The 14026-nt window shown below is 37.0% G+C and overlaps 1 protein-coding gene across 2 annotated transcripts; it reads left to right on the top strand.

Moving 5' to 3' along the window:
* The first annotated feature begins 772 nt into the window (after window positions 1-772).
* cry1b (cryptochrome circadian regulator 1b) lies at window positions 773-13658 on the top strand. 2 transcript variants are annotated; one of them, XM_059335058.1, is made up of 12 exons: window positions 773-1679; window positions 5241-5349; window positions 5555-5697; window positions 6108-6187; window positions 6242-6292; window positions 6619-6707; window positions 7818-7958; window positions 8590-8901; window positions 9026-9177; window positions 9585-9787; window positions 11027-11149; window positions 11572-13658. In XM_059335058.1, exons 1-12 carry the CDS (start codon window positions 1522-1524, stop codon window positions 11652-11654), a joined length of 1644 nt encoding a protein of 547 aa, XP_059191041.1. In that variant the 5' UTR covers window positions 773-1521; the 3' UTR covers window positions 11655-13658. The 2 variants fall into 2 exon arrangements, with proteins under 2 accessions (XP_059191041.1, XP_059191040.1); XM_059335057.1 differs by having other exon boundaries at window positions 6108-6292.
* Window positions 13659-14026: the final 368 nt, after the last annotated feature.

Raw genomic sequence — 14026 nt, 5'->3', positions numbered from 1 at the left:
GCCTAACATAGTAAATTTAAGGTGCTGATTCTGATTTATTTTTTATCTTATCTACAGTCATGGGGGGGGAATGACCAGACCACCCTTGTTTTCTTCAATGTATTGTTCATTTTAATGCTGGTACGGCTAAAGGTACACTTTTTTGGACAAATATAATGATAACAACAAAAATAGAAAAAAATATTTTTTATATAATAACCGAAAGCATTACCAAGGACACCATGAAAAATGGCTCGATATCAGCTCTTAAATTAAACTCTTATGAGCTATTTTTGTTGTTATCATTATATTTTTTCCAAACAAAAGTACCTTTAGTTGTACCAGGTATTAAAATGAACAAGAGACTGAAGAAAAAGGGTTTGTATACTTTAGTGTTTCTTTCTTGTTTAACTTTACTTTTCATAAAGTCTCACAGGCTATGACCTCATAACTTATACAATAATAAACTTTGGTTACATATGAGGAACTTTTGATTTACTATCACAATTTACTCCTTTATGTAATTTAACGTGGTTCACTCATTGGTTGCAGATTATCGCGGGGTTGGCCCATGTTCGGCCAAACACACAGTTGCAGTGTGAGCGGTGCGCTCCCTTTGACAAATCGAGCACACCTAATTCGAGCCAGGCCGCCCCGCTTTGCATGTGCTCATACGGGTACTTCTGACCCGAACACGTAACTCCGTCCAAAACCTTCGATATCTGCTTTTATCGACAGCGTTTAGGGGTTAGTATGTATTCAATATCCCCAGAAGTCAACCCGAATACAAAATATTGAGAAAATACGACAAAAAGTAGACCTTTATGTAAGTCAAAACAGCCGCAGATGACGTAGGCTAGGAAAGCACATTACGGAAACGTGACAGAGAAAAAGTTGTATAACGGCTGATTCTGACCAATCAGAGCGCTCCATTCCTGTCTGCGTTGCCCTGTGGGTGGAGAGGCTGATAGAGAAAGCAGGTCTTGCGTGTTTGTCGGGTCTACCAGGAGCTACAATTTATATATTCTGTATAATATTGTGAGTGCGCGTTGACTTTGTGCAGTTATATATGGAAACAAGCTGGACATATTCGCGCGTTTGTACTTGTTTTGCGTTCTAGTAGCTTGTGTTAACGTTACGTGGACTTCACCTACGCCTCGTTTGCGTATAGCTTATGAAAATATAACAATTCAAGCGTCGCTGCTGGCTGAAAACGGGTTTCTTCGGAACTTATTGACTTCATCATTGCTACCAACCAGGATTAGAGCTGTACAGGTTTCTTGCGTCTTCTGTGGGTACCTGCAGTCACACATGCAGCCACTGCTGTTCAGGAGACTCAACTCTGTGGGTAAATACATGGAGCTAGGTTAAAGTCGGACAACCCCTGAACGCTCCTCTGCGGATCTACAGCCCATATTAAAACGTGGGCACTTGACTGTTTCGCTAGTATAACAACGAAAGAGGTCAGAATTTTGTTGTTTTGGGGTAACTTCCTCCATTCATTCTAATCCCACCGGGGATAATTACATCAAGGCAGACAACATGGTGGTAAACACCATCCACTGGTTCAGGAAGGGACTGCGGCTGCACGACAATCCGTCTTTAAGGGACTCCATCCGGGATGCGGATTCCCTCAGATGTGTGTACATCCTGGACCCTTGGTTCGCAGGGTCCTCCCAAGTGGGCATCAACAGGTGGAGGTAAGGGGCGGGGCCGGATGTTACAATGTGTATAAAAATGAGTGACAGAAGATTGACAGATTATATATTCTGCACCTTAAACTCAAATCTATTTACACTGATATGAGCCCCTCCATTTCTCTCCAAATGTCCCATATGTTTGCAGTTTTTGTGATATCATACTGTGTAGCCTATTATTGCTGCCTTTTAGATAGTGTACTGTTGTGAATTAAAGGGTATAATTTATGTGAAATAAGTCACAAAATCTTTTAAATCGTAAATGTTAGTGAAATGACGTCTAACAACAGTTCAATCAACCACAGTTGAATACTAATTATGGCACCTGGAACAGACACCTGCTTTCAAAATAATTTCAGCATGTACATGGAATAATATATTTACACTATATGGTGTGTTTTCATGTGTCAAAACATATTATTGCACTGTGTAGTAACCATTGATTTATCACTACTAGTTATGTCACTTTTCAAGTATTTTAAATCCAGTATATAGCCTGTAGTGTATATTTGCAATTTGATAATTTGTAAAACCTGAGGTGCTAAATGCCCTATGTAGTGTATAATAAAATTACTTTGGATGTAGCTCCTAATGTTTACTAACCTAGCATCCAGTTTATATAATTTTTATTTTAACATTAACATATATATTGTATATAATACAATATAAACATGTTTACAAACCAGGCTTCTAATGCACCTTTAGGATTGGGCAATGTGGTGATATATATTGTTAAAAAAAAAAATACATACAAATGTCGTCACTATTGCACTTGAGCAGGTGATTTGTTGACAATGATATAGAAACGATACAGAAAGTGTATATATATATATATATATATATATATTATTGATCCTTGCATGTGGTAACGAAGCGGGAGCAAACCATAGAGGCTTTGTCTCAACCCTAACATGGAAAATGCAGTATACAGCAATAGGCTGTACCATGTGTTTGTATTTATTGAATCACCAGAAAAAATGTTATATTGTGATATGTATCTTTATTGAGATATGAAATGCCCTATATCGGATAGAAGATTTTAGCAATATCGCTCCATGCACCTTCAGACTTTGTTTAATGCCACTGCAAAGTTGTTAAATATTGTTAAATATACACACCGCTGCTTAGTGATACTCATCACTGTTGATCCTGATGGTCATTCAGCTTATTTGATTGCTTTTTTATATAATGTTCAAAGCTTTTCAGACATAACAGATTGATTTTCTTCTGGACTGCTGTGTAGGGATTGTCTTACAAGAAAAACTGGCAGCATTTCACATCAATATACTTTTGTTGTTTGCGACTGTAGTGCAATCATTAGTGTTGATGACACAGGCCAGCTCCAAATCGTTGTAGGTAATGATCCAAAAAACCCTTTTTTGTTTTGGGTGTTTATTATTGTGCTTCTTCATGCATTCGGTGGATTGCAGTGCATTGTTTACTTCATTTGGAAAGAAAATGACTCTGACCTTCTTGTCCTGAGAAGACATTACATAAAGGCTGCAGGCAGTAAGCGTGCCTTACCACAATGACGATACATTTTTTTTCCTGCACACTAACTCTGTTCCTCAGCCTTCAATGGCGGGCTGAGAAATTGGGTCAGTGGGTTGTTATGGTCATTACGTCATGCACCCGCACTGTTTTGACCTACATGAAACACACTCACGCACACGCACTCACCAGTCCCTCCCACCCCACTCAACTCCCTGTACAGTCCGCTCCACCTCATCCGCACGTTATTTTAAGCTCATCACATACCACTTAGGTTTTCCAACATTACTGTGGACGCTGATGACTGACGTTCAGAAAAACTGCACTCTCTATGTACAATAGCACCACTTACACTGTATATATTCACTATATCTTGGATATGTTACTGCAGAACAAGACAGGAGAGTGAAAGTTCAACAGTTTATTCAATCTTCAGATGGAGAATCTTATCAGAAATACTCTTTTCCTTGAAAGATATTATTGATTACAAGATTGCCTTCTATTTTGAGAAAGGAGCCTAAAGATATTCTGCACTGTGGGAAAGTAACAGTTCCTCTGGCCTTTGGTTTTTGGTCTAAACTTGCTTCCAAGAACCAAAAAGCAAAAGGAAAATTATATTTTACAAATCTTTGGTGTAGCTAAAGCTGATCTTGATAGTCATCTGTTTAAAAAAAATAGTGCAGTAATACTAGTCCAGTGGTATGGAGTGTAAATAAGAGCATTTCATACTTTCACTAACTACCCATAAATTATATGAGATGGTGTGATTATGCTGGATATATACTACAGAGGGAAGGTTTGATTAAAACAACGAAGCAGTTATAATATACATGAAAGCTATTTCATGTTTTCTGCCTCTCAGTATAATAAAAAAAACTAAAAAAGTTACTTGACTTATTGTCAGCCCTCTCTCTGTTATGTAGTTGTCTGTGTGCTACTTTTCTTGCTAACATTTTTCCAGTGCAGTGTATGATCCACTGGGTGTGTTAAAGGGTTTCACCAGAAGAGGGCTGCATGTTCACACTATACGCTTCAATCTTCTATTTCATACACTCTCTTCATTGATTAATAGAGTGTATAAGTGTACAAGTGTTTGTTCTGTAATCTATATATAGTCTATCAGATCTTTTCTCATGTAGAATGCTAATGGATGGCTGGTTATGGTCAATTGCAAAATATGTGAAGTGCACTTTAATTATACAGAGTTTATTCAATTTTTTTTATGATTTTATGATTTTTTAATTAATTTTTTTTTTTTTTATTGTATTCATGCATATTTTATTTTGTGCGGGCAGTACATTTTACATTTTATTTTATTTATTTTTATCCCATTTTTAATTTATTTTATCTTATTGCATCTTACTGTTCTATTGTTTACTACATCTCTTTGTATTGTGTTATGTATTTATTGTTTGTGCAGCACTTTGGAAACCTTGTGTTTGCTAAAATTGTGCTATATAAATAAAGGGGATTGGATTGGATAGGAATATAAGTTGAATTTGTTGTAAGCATAGTGTTTGATTATTAGCCTTATATTGTGTTGCTTTTGTGCAACTGATCCTTATGATTATGTCTTTCAATTTTAAAAGATTAAACAAAATGATTTTTTCTCTGAATAGTGCATTGTCAGAGTAATGGTGACAATAACTATTGTTGCCTCCCAGTAATTGGTTAATTCAGTTGCTTTGAGTAATAGAGTGCTTAAGCTTTATAGGACCACTAACATGGTTATAAACTTCATGTCTTATTTCAACTCATTAAATTTAAACTGCCACACATGTGAAGCATCAGTCTGAGGTGTTGACTTTCACTAAAAAACAACAGTTGCATATTCAACCATCTTAATCTTTAACTACAGGAGGGTCCGCACAGCTCTTGCTTTTCCATTTAAATGTTACTGAAGTGGTGCACACAGCTGCAGCAGATGTGGGGTAGAGCCCCCAAACGTGCTATCAGATCAGCTACACATAATATCAGCGGTCTCATGATTGCATTTTGTGTAACAATGGTCTCTGGTGGAAGACAATCTCAGCTGTTTAATCAATAAATTCATTTCTATCTGTTTGGTTCCAGGTTTTTGTTGCATTGCTTAGAGGACTTGGATGCCAGCCTGCGGAAACTCAACTCTCGTTTGTTTGTCATCCGAGGCCAGCCGACAGATGTCTTCCCAAGGATTTTTAAGGTATGCACAATAGAAAAGAGACATACATTTTTATTAGCTTCAACAAAATGTAATAGCTTATTAAACAGTGGCTTAGAAATAATGTGAATATGTAATACTTCAGTGCACATATGCAGTCGCCCTCCAAATTCATTGGGAATAAATATAATAATATTTATTTTTTTGATTGAAAAATATTAATGTGTCATTCATTTGTGTTCCTCAGGAATGGCAGATTAACCGTTTATCTTATGAGTATGACTCTGAGCCGTTTGGCAAGGAACGTGATGCTGCCATCCAGAAACTAGCCAGCGAGGCGGGGGTAGAGGTCATGGTGCGGACTGGACACACCCTCTACAATCTGGACAGGTGAGTGACTATACAGTATTGGTTAAAAACAAATGTCCCACAGTAATTAACCTGTTTGAAACCATGTGGATTGTGTGTGTGACTTAATTTTCTGTATTTTTATATTTTCTGGACTAAAAAACTATTTTTTACTGCGGCGTACTCTTAACTTTAACACTTATCTGCTGTACTCTACTGCCCTTACTTTTTAACTACACAATGTTTGACTTGTGTTTTTTATTATTTTATCTCTTTTGTTATCCTGCTGTATCTTATTTATATTTTTATTTCTATTTCCCTGTTTAAATTGACTGTTTTTACTGTTTTCAATTGCGTCTTGCTGTTTTAATGTGTATGTAAAGCACTTTGAATTACCTTGTGTTGAATTGTGCTCGACAAATAAACTTGCCTTGCCTTTTTTCTTCCTAAAGGATCATAGAACTCAATGATGGTCAGTCTCCTCTTACATACAAGCGCTTCCAGGCCCTCATCGAACGTATGGATGCTGTGGAGCTGCCTACAGAAACAATCACCTCAGAGGTTCTTGGAAGATGTGCCACGCCCCTCAGTGAAGACCATGATGACAAGTTTGGGGTGCCCTCCCTGGAAGAGCTTGGTAAGTTGTTTCTTTATTTGTAAGTTTGTTGTGTGCATGAAAACACTAGTTGTGGTTTATATACACAAATGCATATTCATATTTATTCTGCACTGGAATTCTACTCCTTAATACATACTCCTTCTTTAGACACTTTATTTTTACATTACATTTTATTGTATTATATTGTATTTTTATATTTTATTGCTTGAAGTATGCCTAGGTTGTTCTTTTTATTTAATTGTGTTGTTATTGTCTCTGTGTGTAATGCTGCTGCTACACTGTAATTTCCCAGCTTGGGATAAATAAAGTATAGCACTCATAATCTATACTTTATGCTTTTTCAGGTTTTGAGACCGAGGGCCTGAGCACAGCAGTATGGCCAGGTGGAGAAACAGAAGCCCTCATGCGGCTGGAGCGGCACCTGGAGAGGAAGGTAAAAGGCCGTTTTACTACACAGAATATGCAGTAAATAAGAAAAAATTAATATAGATATCATTAAATTTGGCTTTAGCTGATTGACCACTCAATTAGCTCAGTCAAAACATTTACAGTCATGGAAAAAAATATTAGACAACCCTTTTTTTCCTCCAAGTTCTTGTTCATTTTAATGCCTGGTACAACTAAAAGTTTGATTGGACTAATCATTTTTTTCCATGACTGTATATGAACACTATCACTAATCCAAGACACATTTTCAATTAAATTTTACAACTAGGAGCACCAAGTTTGACTTGCAAATGTATTTCAAATGCAAATTTTCTCTTCTTCTCTTCTTTTCTTCTTTAACATATAGCACTCCTGTAGCAATGACAGTTGCTTAAAGTTATGTACTTACTTGATTCCTGTGGTCTATGTCTAGTACCTTCAGTTTGAATGCACTTATTGTAAGTCGCTTTGGACAAAAGCGTCAGCTAAATGACATGTAATGTAATGTAATTTCCTCAGAACATCCTGCTTTCTTCATCACTGAGTATACTTGCTGAAAGCACTGCTTCACTTTGTGGCATTTACTTTCAAATAAAATGTCACATTCTTATTACTGTAAATTGGCCATTTATTATCAGTAATACAGCAGAAAAAGTTAGTCTGGAGCCCTGCAGCCTTTAAGTTGGTTTTCAATGGCTTCTTTATACTGAGTGACTGCCATATGGGCCACGTGCCACTTTTTGATGTACACAATGTAACAAGGATCAACAGTTTATGGATGCAGCTGTGACCAAACAACTGGACCATGCTATTGTCAAAACATCTGTTGAGCCAGGAGAACTGAACAGAGTTAATGATAGTAAATGAGCCTAGGTATGGTCTGACCGGAACCAAATGCCATTTAGGCTAGAATGTGGAAAGGAGATTAGTGTCACTGATTTGCAGACACCTTGTTTATTGTATTCACTTCAAGTGATAAACTCCAGCTACAGTACATCACCATCAACAGAACTTTGTGTTTCAATGCTTTCAAACACAGATTCAACCATTTAATCTTGTTTTCTCAGTATCACGGTGGAATTATTTTCATTCAAAGCTGACTGATCATTTTTTTCAGGCATGGGTGGCGAACTTTGAGCGACCTCGGATGAACGCCAACTCCCTGCTGGCCAGTCCCACAGGCCTCAGCCCCTACCTGCGCTTTGGATGTCTCTCCTGTCGGCTCTTCTACTTCAAACTTACTGATCTGTATAGGAAGGTATGAACGACCATTCAAATACTTCATATTCATAATAAGTCCTTACATGTTTTTATTTTGATGTGAGACTAGACCTAGAAGTGATGATTACATACAACCAAGAACCTTTTTCTTAGCATTGGATATTCAATCCAACTTTGAAGTTATCAAGGTCAAGGTCACGTTTATTTCTCGAGCACCTTATATACAACCAAGGTTGACCAAAGTGCTTTACATAATTGAATAACAACAAAAAAATCCAATCCAATACAAGATACATAATTGAATAACAATAAACTTACAAATAAAAATAAAAGACAATTTCATCTAATAATATATGACATGAGATGTACAATACAATACACAGAAACATCTTCTCACAGAAAAAAATGAGTCTTAAGAGAAGATTTAAAATTGTCCAAAGTCTTTGACGACCGGATATGCAGTGGTAAACTGTTCCACAGTTTAGGGGCAGCCACTGCAAAAGAGCGATCGCCTTTTGTTTTTAGCATTTAGGCACATCCAGGTATGACTCATTTGCAGACCTCAGAGCTCTGGTCGGTCTGTGAAACTGAATGAGTTCAGCCAAATACGCTGGAGCCAATCCGTTTAAAACATTTTAAAAATTATGTTGTGTGCTTTCTCCTATCAGGTCAAGAAGAACAACAACCCGCCACTTTCCTTGTATGGCCAGTTGTTGTGGAGAGAGTTCTTCTATACGACTGCCACCAACAACCCCTGCTTTGACAAGATGGAGGGAAACCCCATGTGTGTCCAGATCCCCTGGGACAGAAACCCAGAGGCGCTGGCCAAGTGGGCAGAGGGACGGACAGGCTTTCCCTGGATAGACGCCATTATGACCCAGCTGAGGCAAGAAGGGTGGATCCATCATTTGGCGAGGCACGCTGTGGCGTGCTTCCTCACCAGGGGAGACCTCTGGGTCAGCTGGGAGGAAGGCATGAAGGTAAGGACAGAGGGAAGGATTCATTGTATATATGGGGCACACTTTTCATCAACCTCCACAGATTAAGCTCATTAAAATAAGAGTTTGAGTAATTATTTTTTTGTCCCCTGTCCGTCTTTTACAGGTGTTCGAAGAGTTGCTTATAGATGCAGACTGGAGTGTAAATGCTGGCAGCTGGATGTGGCTCTCCTGCAGTTCATTTTTCCAGCAGTTTTTCCACTGCTACTGCCCTGTGGGATTTGGACGACGCACGGACCCCAATGGGGACTTCATACGGTTAGTCATTACTTTCATCTGCATCACATGAATATAAAAATAGTTGTTTTTCAAATGTGATGGTTGGTTTGGTGTTGTGGGTGCCCCCCCCCAGTCATTTCATAATGGCAAAACAAAGTCTCATGGTTAGCTTGTGCTCTTTTGTAGCATTACAGCACATGAGGGACGTGTTACGCTACAGCCATGTGTAATCACAAATTAAACGGTGATGCAACTACTGTGAAAGCTCCAGTATTAATCAAAGAAAAAGACAAAGCTATAAATATTAATAGAGGTTTAACATTTACTTTTACAGCACATTTATAATAACTCAGACAAGACTGTCACATATTTCTGCACAATTCTATTCTACCTTATTTCTTATTCCAATAATGCTCTATTCTATTATTTTCTTTCTCTGCTCTCAGGCGTTATTTGCCCATGCTGAGGGGCTTTCCGGCCAGATACATCTATGATCCTTGGAATGCCCCAGAGGAAGTGCAGAAGGCAGCCAAGTGCATCGTAGGAGTCCACTACCCCAGACCCATGGTGAACCACGCTGATGCCAGTCGCATCAATGTGGAGCGGATGAAGCAAATCTACCAGCAGCTCTCCAGCTACAGAGGACTGGGTAGGGACATGACCCACATACTGATTGGCTCAAACTCACACTCTCATACCATCAATTCAATGCAGTTTAACCCATAAGAACCCATGGTGACACCTGTGTAACAAACACTCTAGAATCTCCCATATTTAGCTTTATGCTTCACATTAACTCATTAAATAGGGTTAATGTGGTGCCTTGTTACATTACATTACATTACATGTCATTTAGCAGACGCTTTTGTCCAAAGCGACTTACAATAAGTGCATTCAACCTGATGGTACTAGACATAGACCACAGGAATCAAGTAAGTACATAACTTTAAGAGCTAACTGTCATTGCTACAGGAGTGCTATATGTTAAAGAAGAAAAGAATAGAAAAGAAGAAGAAGAGCAATTTTTTTTTTTTTTGCCTTGTACTGCATTGAACTCATTCTGACCATATTTCCTGTCAGAATTTGGATATATGTTATGGAGATGCAAACAAAAAAAAGCAAATTATTTGTTTTTACTTATTATTGATTTATTATTATTTTGTCACTTTAAAAAAAAGTGAAAATAAGAAAAATAATTTGTTGTTAAACAGCACTATTAATGTCACAATTTTGATAAATGTGGAGATGCAAAGAAAAAGGCAAATTGGTGTTTCTGTAAGCAGAAAATGCGTCTCGTTTTTTATTTTAAAATAAGAAATATTATAAACATAAATACCATGAACACCCATTGAAACTCACATCACTGATCTTTGACATTTAGGGATAGTGGTTTTTTTTTTTTTTTACAACATCATGAATATGTTCTTTGTGGTCCACTTGGTCTGTGGTATATCCCCAATCATTTTCCTTTGAGGATAACTGGGTCTGGGTTCTTATGGGTTAAATACCTGGAATGATACTTGTTCTTATATACAGATCAAAAATGTTGAAAGGAAATTACCTGTTTCTGTTTATAATTCAGATTTTTTAATCATTCCTGCAATCCAGGATTCCCTGTGAAACCTGCCCATATACCATTATGATTTACAGCAGATGTAAAACTAGCTTACCTTTTGTTTTTTGAAAGTGAAAACTCATGGGATGTGTGTCTGTTATTGGAGTAGCTTACTTTTTTCTAAGTTGTTGTCTCTCATGACTGACTACTGGACAGTGCTGTCAACAGGATTATCCTAATCCTATTTCTAATCCTAGAAATTAAGAGGATTTATCATGTTCACAAACAAGTGATGTGTTGTGGGTAATTTAAAATGTTTTGGTCTCTTTGCAGGCATGCTGGCAGCAGTACCTGCCAATCCCAACAATGGTGCACATGGCATCAACACAGGGACCAGTCAAGGTCCAGGAGGGTCCTCTGAAGGCCTCAACACATACAAGGGAATGTCTCAAACCGGTACGGAAGTTGGATGTTTAACATTGTCATTGTTTTAAATTCCGTTCTTTACATGCTTATACAAACATACAAAATTGTACAATGTAGACAATAAACAAACACGTTATTTGCTCAAAAGCATCACACTCCTGGCTAAAATAAATTCCCATGAGACTTGGGTCAGCTGGTAGCATGATATCAGATATTTTCTATCCTGGCCTGCAGGAGCCATTGAGAACTGGTAAATGAATACAACTAAACTACTGTTGTTCTGCCAAAACAAGCTAAAAATTCTAAAAACCAACAAAAGGCCAAGTTCCCACACTGCAAAATGAATTTAAAAAAACTTCATAGATTTTTACACTTAACATTTTCAACAGTGAAGCTGATACCAAATGAATTTGAAATAATCTGTTATTGTATATTGTCTTTTTTTGATGCAGAAAGAGGACAGTCCACACAGAAGCGACGCCATGAAGAGATTTCACCCAAAAGCAGCTTTAAATCCTTGAGGCAGAGCAAATAGTGAAAGGGAATACAAAGGGTCTCTCAGACAGTCTGTATCATCTAGTCGGTTCACTGTTCCCTCAGCTGACACACACTAGTGACTGTAACTAACAGCCATCGAGGGAACAGAAATGGGGGTGTCGGATCCAGATGACACTATTGACTGTCTGTCTAAAGGATTCCCTTCGTGCATGATGTCTGGAACATGTCTTGATTTCCGGAAAGGACACACAAAACATCTCAGGAACCACAGAAGGAATTAAGAGACAATACCTATATTGAAGAGAAAGAACTCTGTAACCCCTTAAGAGTATAAAAGGCAAAAACAAGTGATCTACAAAGCCATCACATGAGGATGTGAGGCCACCTATTGTCTTCCACTAAAGTATGTCACTGTACAACTGTTGAAACCGCTAATTGTTAATGTCCTTTTCCCCTCAACACCCCACATCAGTCAGGCCAAGACATGATATTTGATGGAACTCAAGATGATTATTAACCCTTGTACATCACTATTGACATTTTTTGGCTTTTTGACTTTTCATTATGGCTGCATATGCCCATTTTGGAGGCTCAACTTCAGCTCCTGAAATAACTATAATTAACTGCAGAGACCCTTAGCACCTTACACACAGAAATGTCCCCATTGAAACCAATCAAAACCACTTTTTTTTTTTTTTTTAATCATTGGGCTTAATGCCATTTTACTGGTTTCCACAATGGTTATTTCTGCAATGATGATGCAATGCATCAAAATAAATTATTATGTTGATAATCATTGAAATAACAGACACTGGGAAAAATAGAAAAAAGCCCCTTGCATTTAGTGTAAAGAATATGATTCAATTTGTAGCAGTAACCCTTTATCAGGCGAAGAACTATATTTGGTAGCTTCAGGTAATATTTTGAGAAAAAAGTTGCAAATTTACTAGAAAAAAAAGTTGCAGATTCAAGAGATTTAAAGTGGCAAATCTGCGTGAAAAAAGTCGCAGATTTACGAGAAAAAAGTGGGGAAAAGCAAATTTTTTCTCCCAGATTCACCACTTTAACCCTTAATAGGGCACTCACTGAAATACTTCAAATTCCAAATATCAACCCTAGAGAATATTGGAGGATATTACATAATGACAGAATGTGTAAAAAAAACATACGAAAATAATATTTTGAGAAAAAAGTTTACGAGATTAAAGTGGCAAAACGACTTTAAATCTCTTAAATCTGCAATTTTTTTTCTTGTAGATTTGCCACTTTAATCTAGTACATTTGCAACTTTTTTCTCAAAATATTACCTGAAGTTACCAAATATAGTTTTTCACCTGATAAAATTCTGACAATAAATTAATATTGAATTTATATTCAGGTTATAAGTTGGATGATTTACCTCAGTGAAAGCTGAAAATAATAATATATAGCATTTGATGGCAGTGTATTGATGTGGGCATTTTTGTCCTGTCAAGCAACTTTTTTTTCTTAAAGTGAGGCACAAGGGTTAAATCACTGCATTATTACGTCATTATTAAAAGCAACAGTTCTCATGGATAGTAAACTGATCATTTTGTGAATACGAGCCTGCTTCAGCCTCCACACCTTTTTATGTTAAAATTTCTTTCTCTGAAATCTGATTTCCATCGATAACAGCGTGGAAGATTTGTTGTGTATATATTTAATATGAAGAATATGTCACACTGTCAATGTACATAATGTAAGTTTTTTTTTTTCAAAGCTTAAAGACACAAAGGTCTAATGTACAGTTGCAATGAATATAACAAACTGTCATTTTTTAAATGAAGCAGGCTTTATAAAGGCCATCATACTTTTTGTAAATACTTGTTTTTACTTCTAACTTTTGTATATTTGGTCCTTTGCTTTCACAACCCCTTTTTGTAACTTATATCTTACAAAAAAAGGCTCTACTGTGAACGCACGTGTTTTTGTCTCCCATGTGATCATAAATCTATTATTTTTGTATAAATAATGATCAAATTTTAACTGTATTGAAATGGCAATAAATTACATTGTTGTATCCTTTTGTTTTTCTCTTTTTTATATTGCACTTTGATGACACAAGTTTTTATTCCACATCTTTCTGTTTTCTGTTTCCAGTGGACCCTGAACTTTGTTTATTGGGGAACTTTACAAGTATTCGCCGTTCTTTGAACAATGCACAGCTCAAATTTATTGAAGTTGCTCTATGTGGCTAAGAAGTGCATTGCAGCATCATGGAAATCTGACTCCCCTCTTCTTTTTGATAGGTGGTCTGTTGAGATGAATAGTTTTATCCCTCTGGAAAAAAATCACTTATTGTCTCAGAAAATGATATAGCACCTTTCTGAAAATTTGGCAGCCATATTTAGACCATATCGGTACATCTCTTACACCAAGTGCTTAATG

This window comes from Centropristis striata, chromosome 6 (genome assembly GCF_030273125.1).
Source record: "Centropristis striata isolate RG_2023a ecotype Rhode Island chromosome 6, C.striata_1.0, whole genome shotgun sequence".
Classification (NCBI taxonomy): Eukaryota; Metazoa; Chordata; class Actinopteri; order Perciformes; family Serranidae; genus Centropristis; species Centropristis striata.
Note: the sequence above shows the minus strand (reverse complement) of the source record. Positions and strands in the feature narration are given on the sequence as shown.

Excerpts from the sequence above, each read along its gene's own strand:
- cry1b (XM_059335057.1), top strand. The coding sequence starts at position 1,522 with ATGGTGGTAAACACCATCCACTGGTTCAGGAAGGGACTGCGGCTGCAC. Across the intron at positions 5,698-6,107 it reads ACCCTCTACAATCTGGACAG|GATCATAGAACTCAATGATG; the intron begins GTGAGTGACTAT and ends TTCTTCCTAAAG. Across the intron at positions 6,293-6,618 it reads GCCCTCCCTGGAAGAGCTTG|GTTTTGAGACCGAGGGCCTG; the intron begins GTAAGTTGTTTC and ends ATGCTTTTTCAG.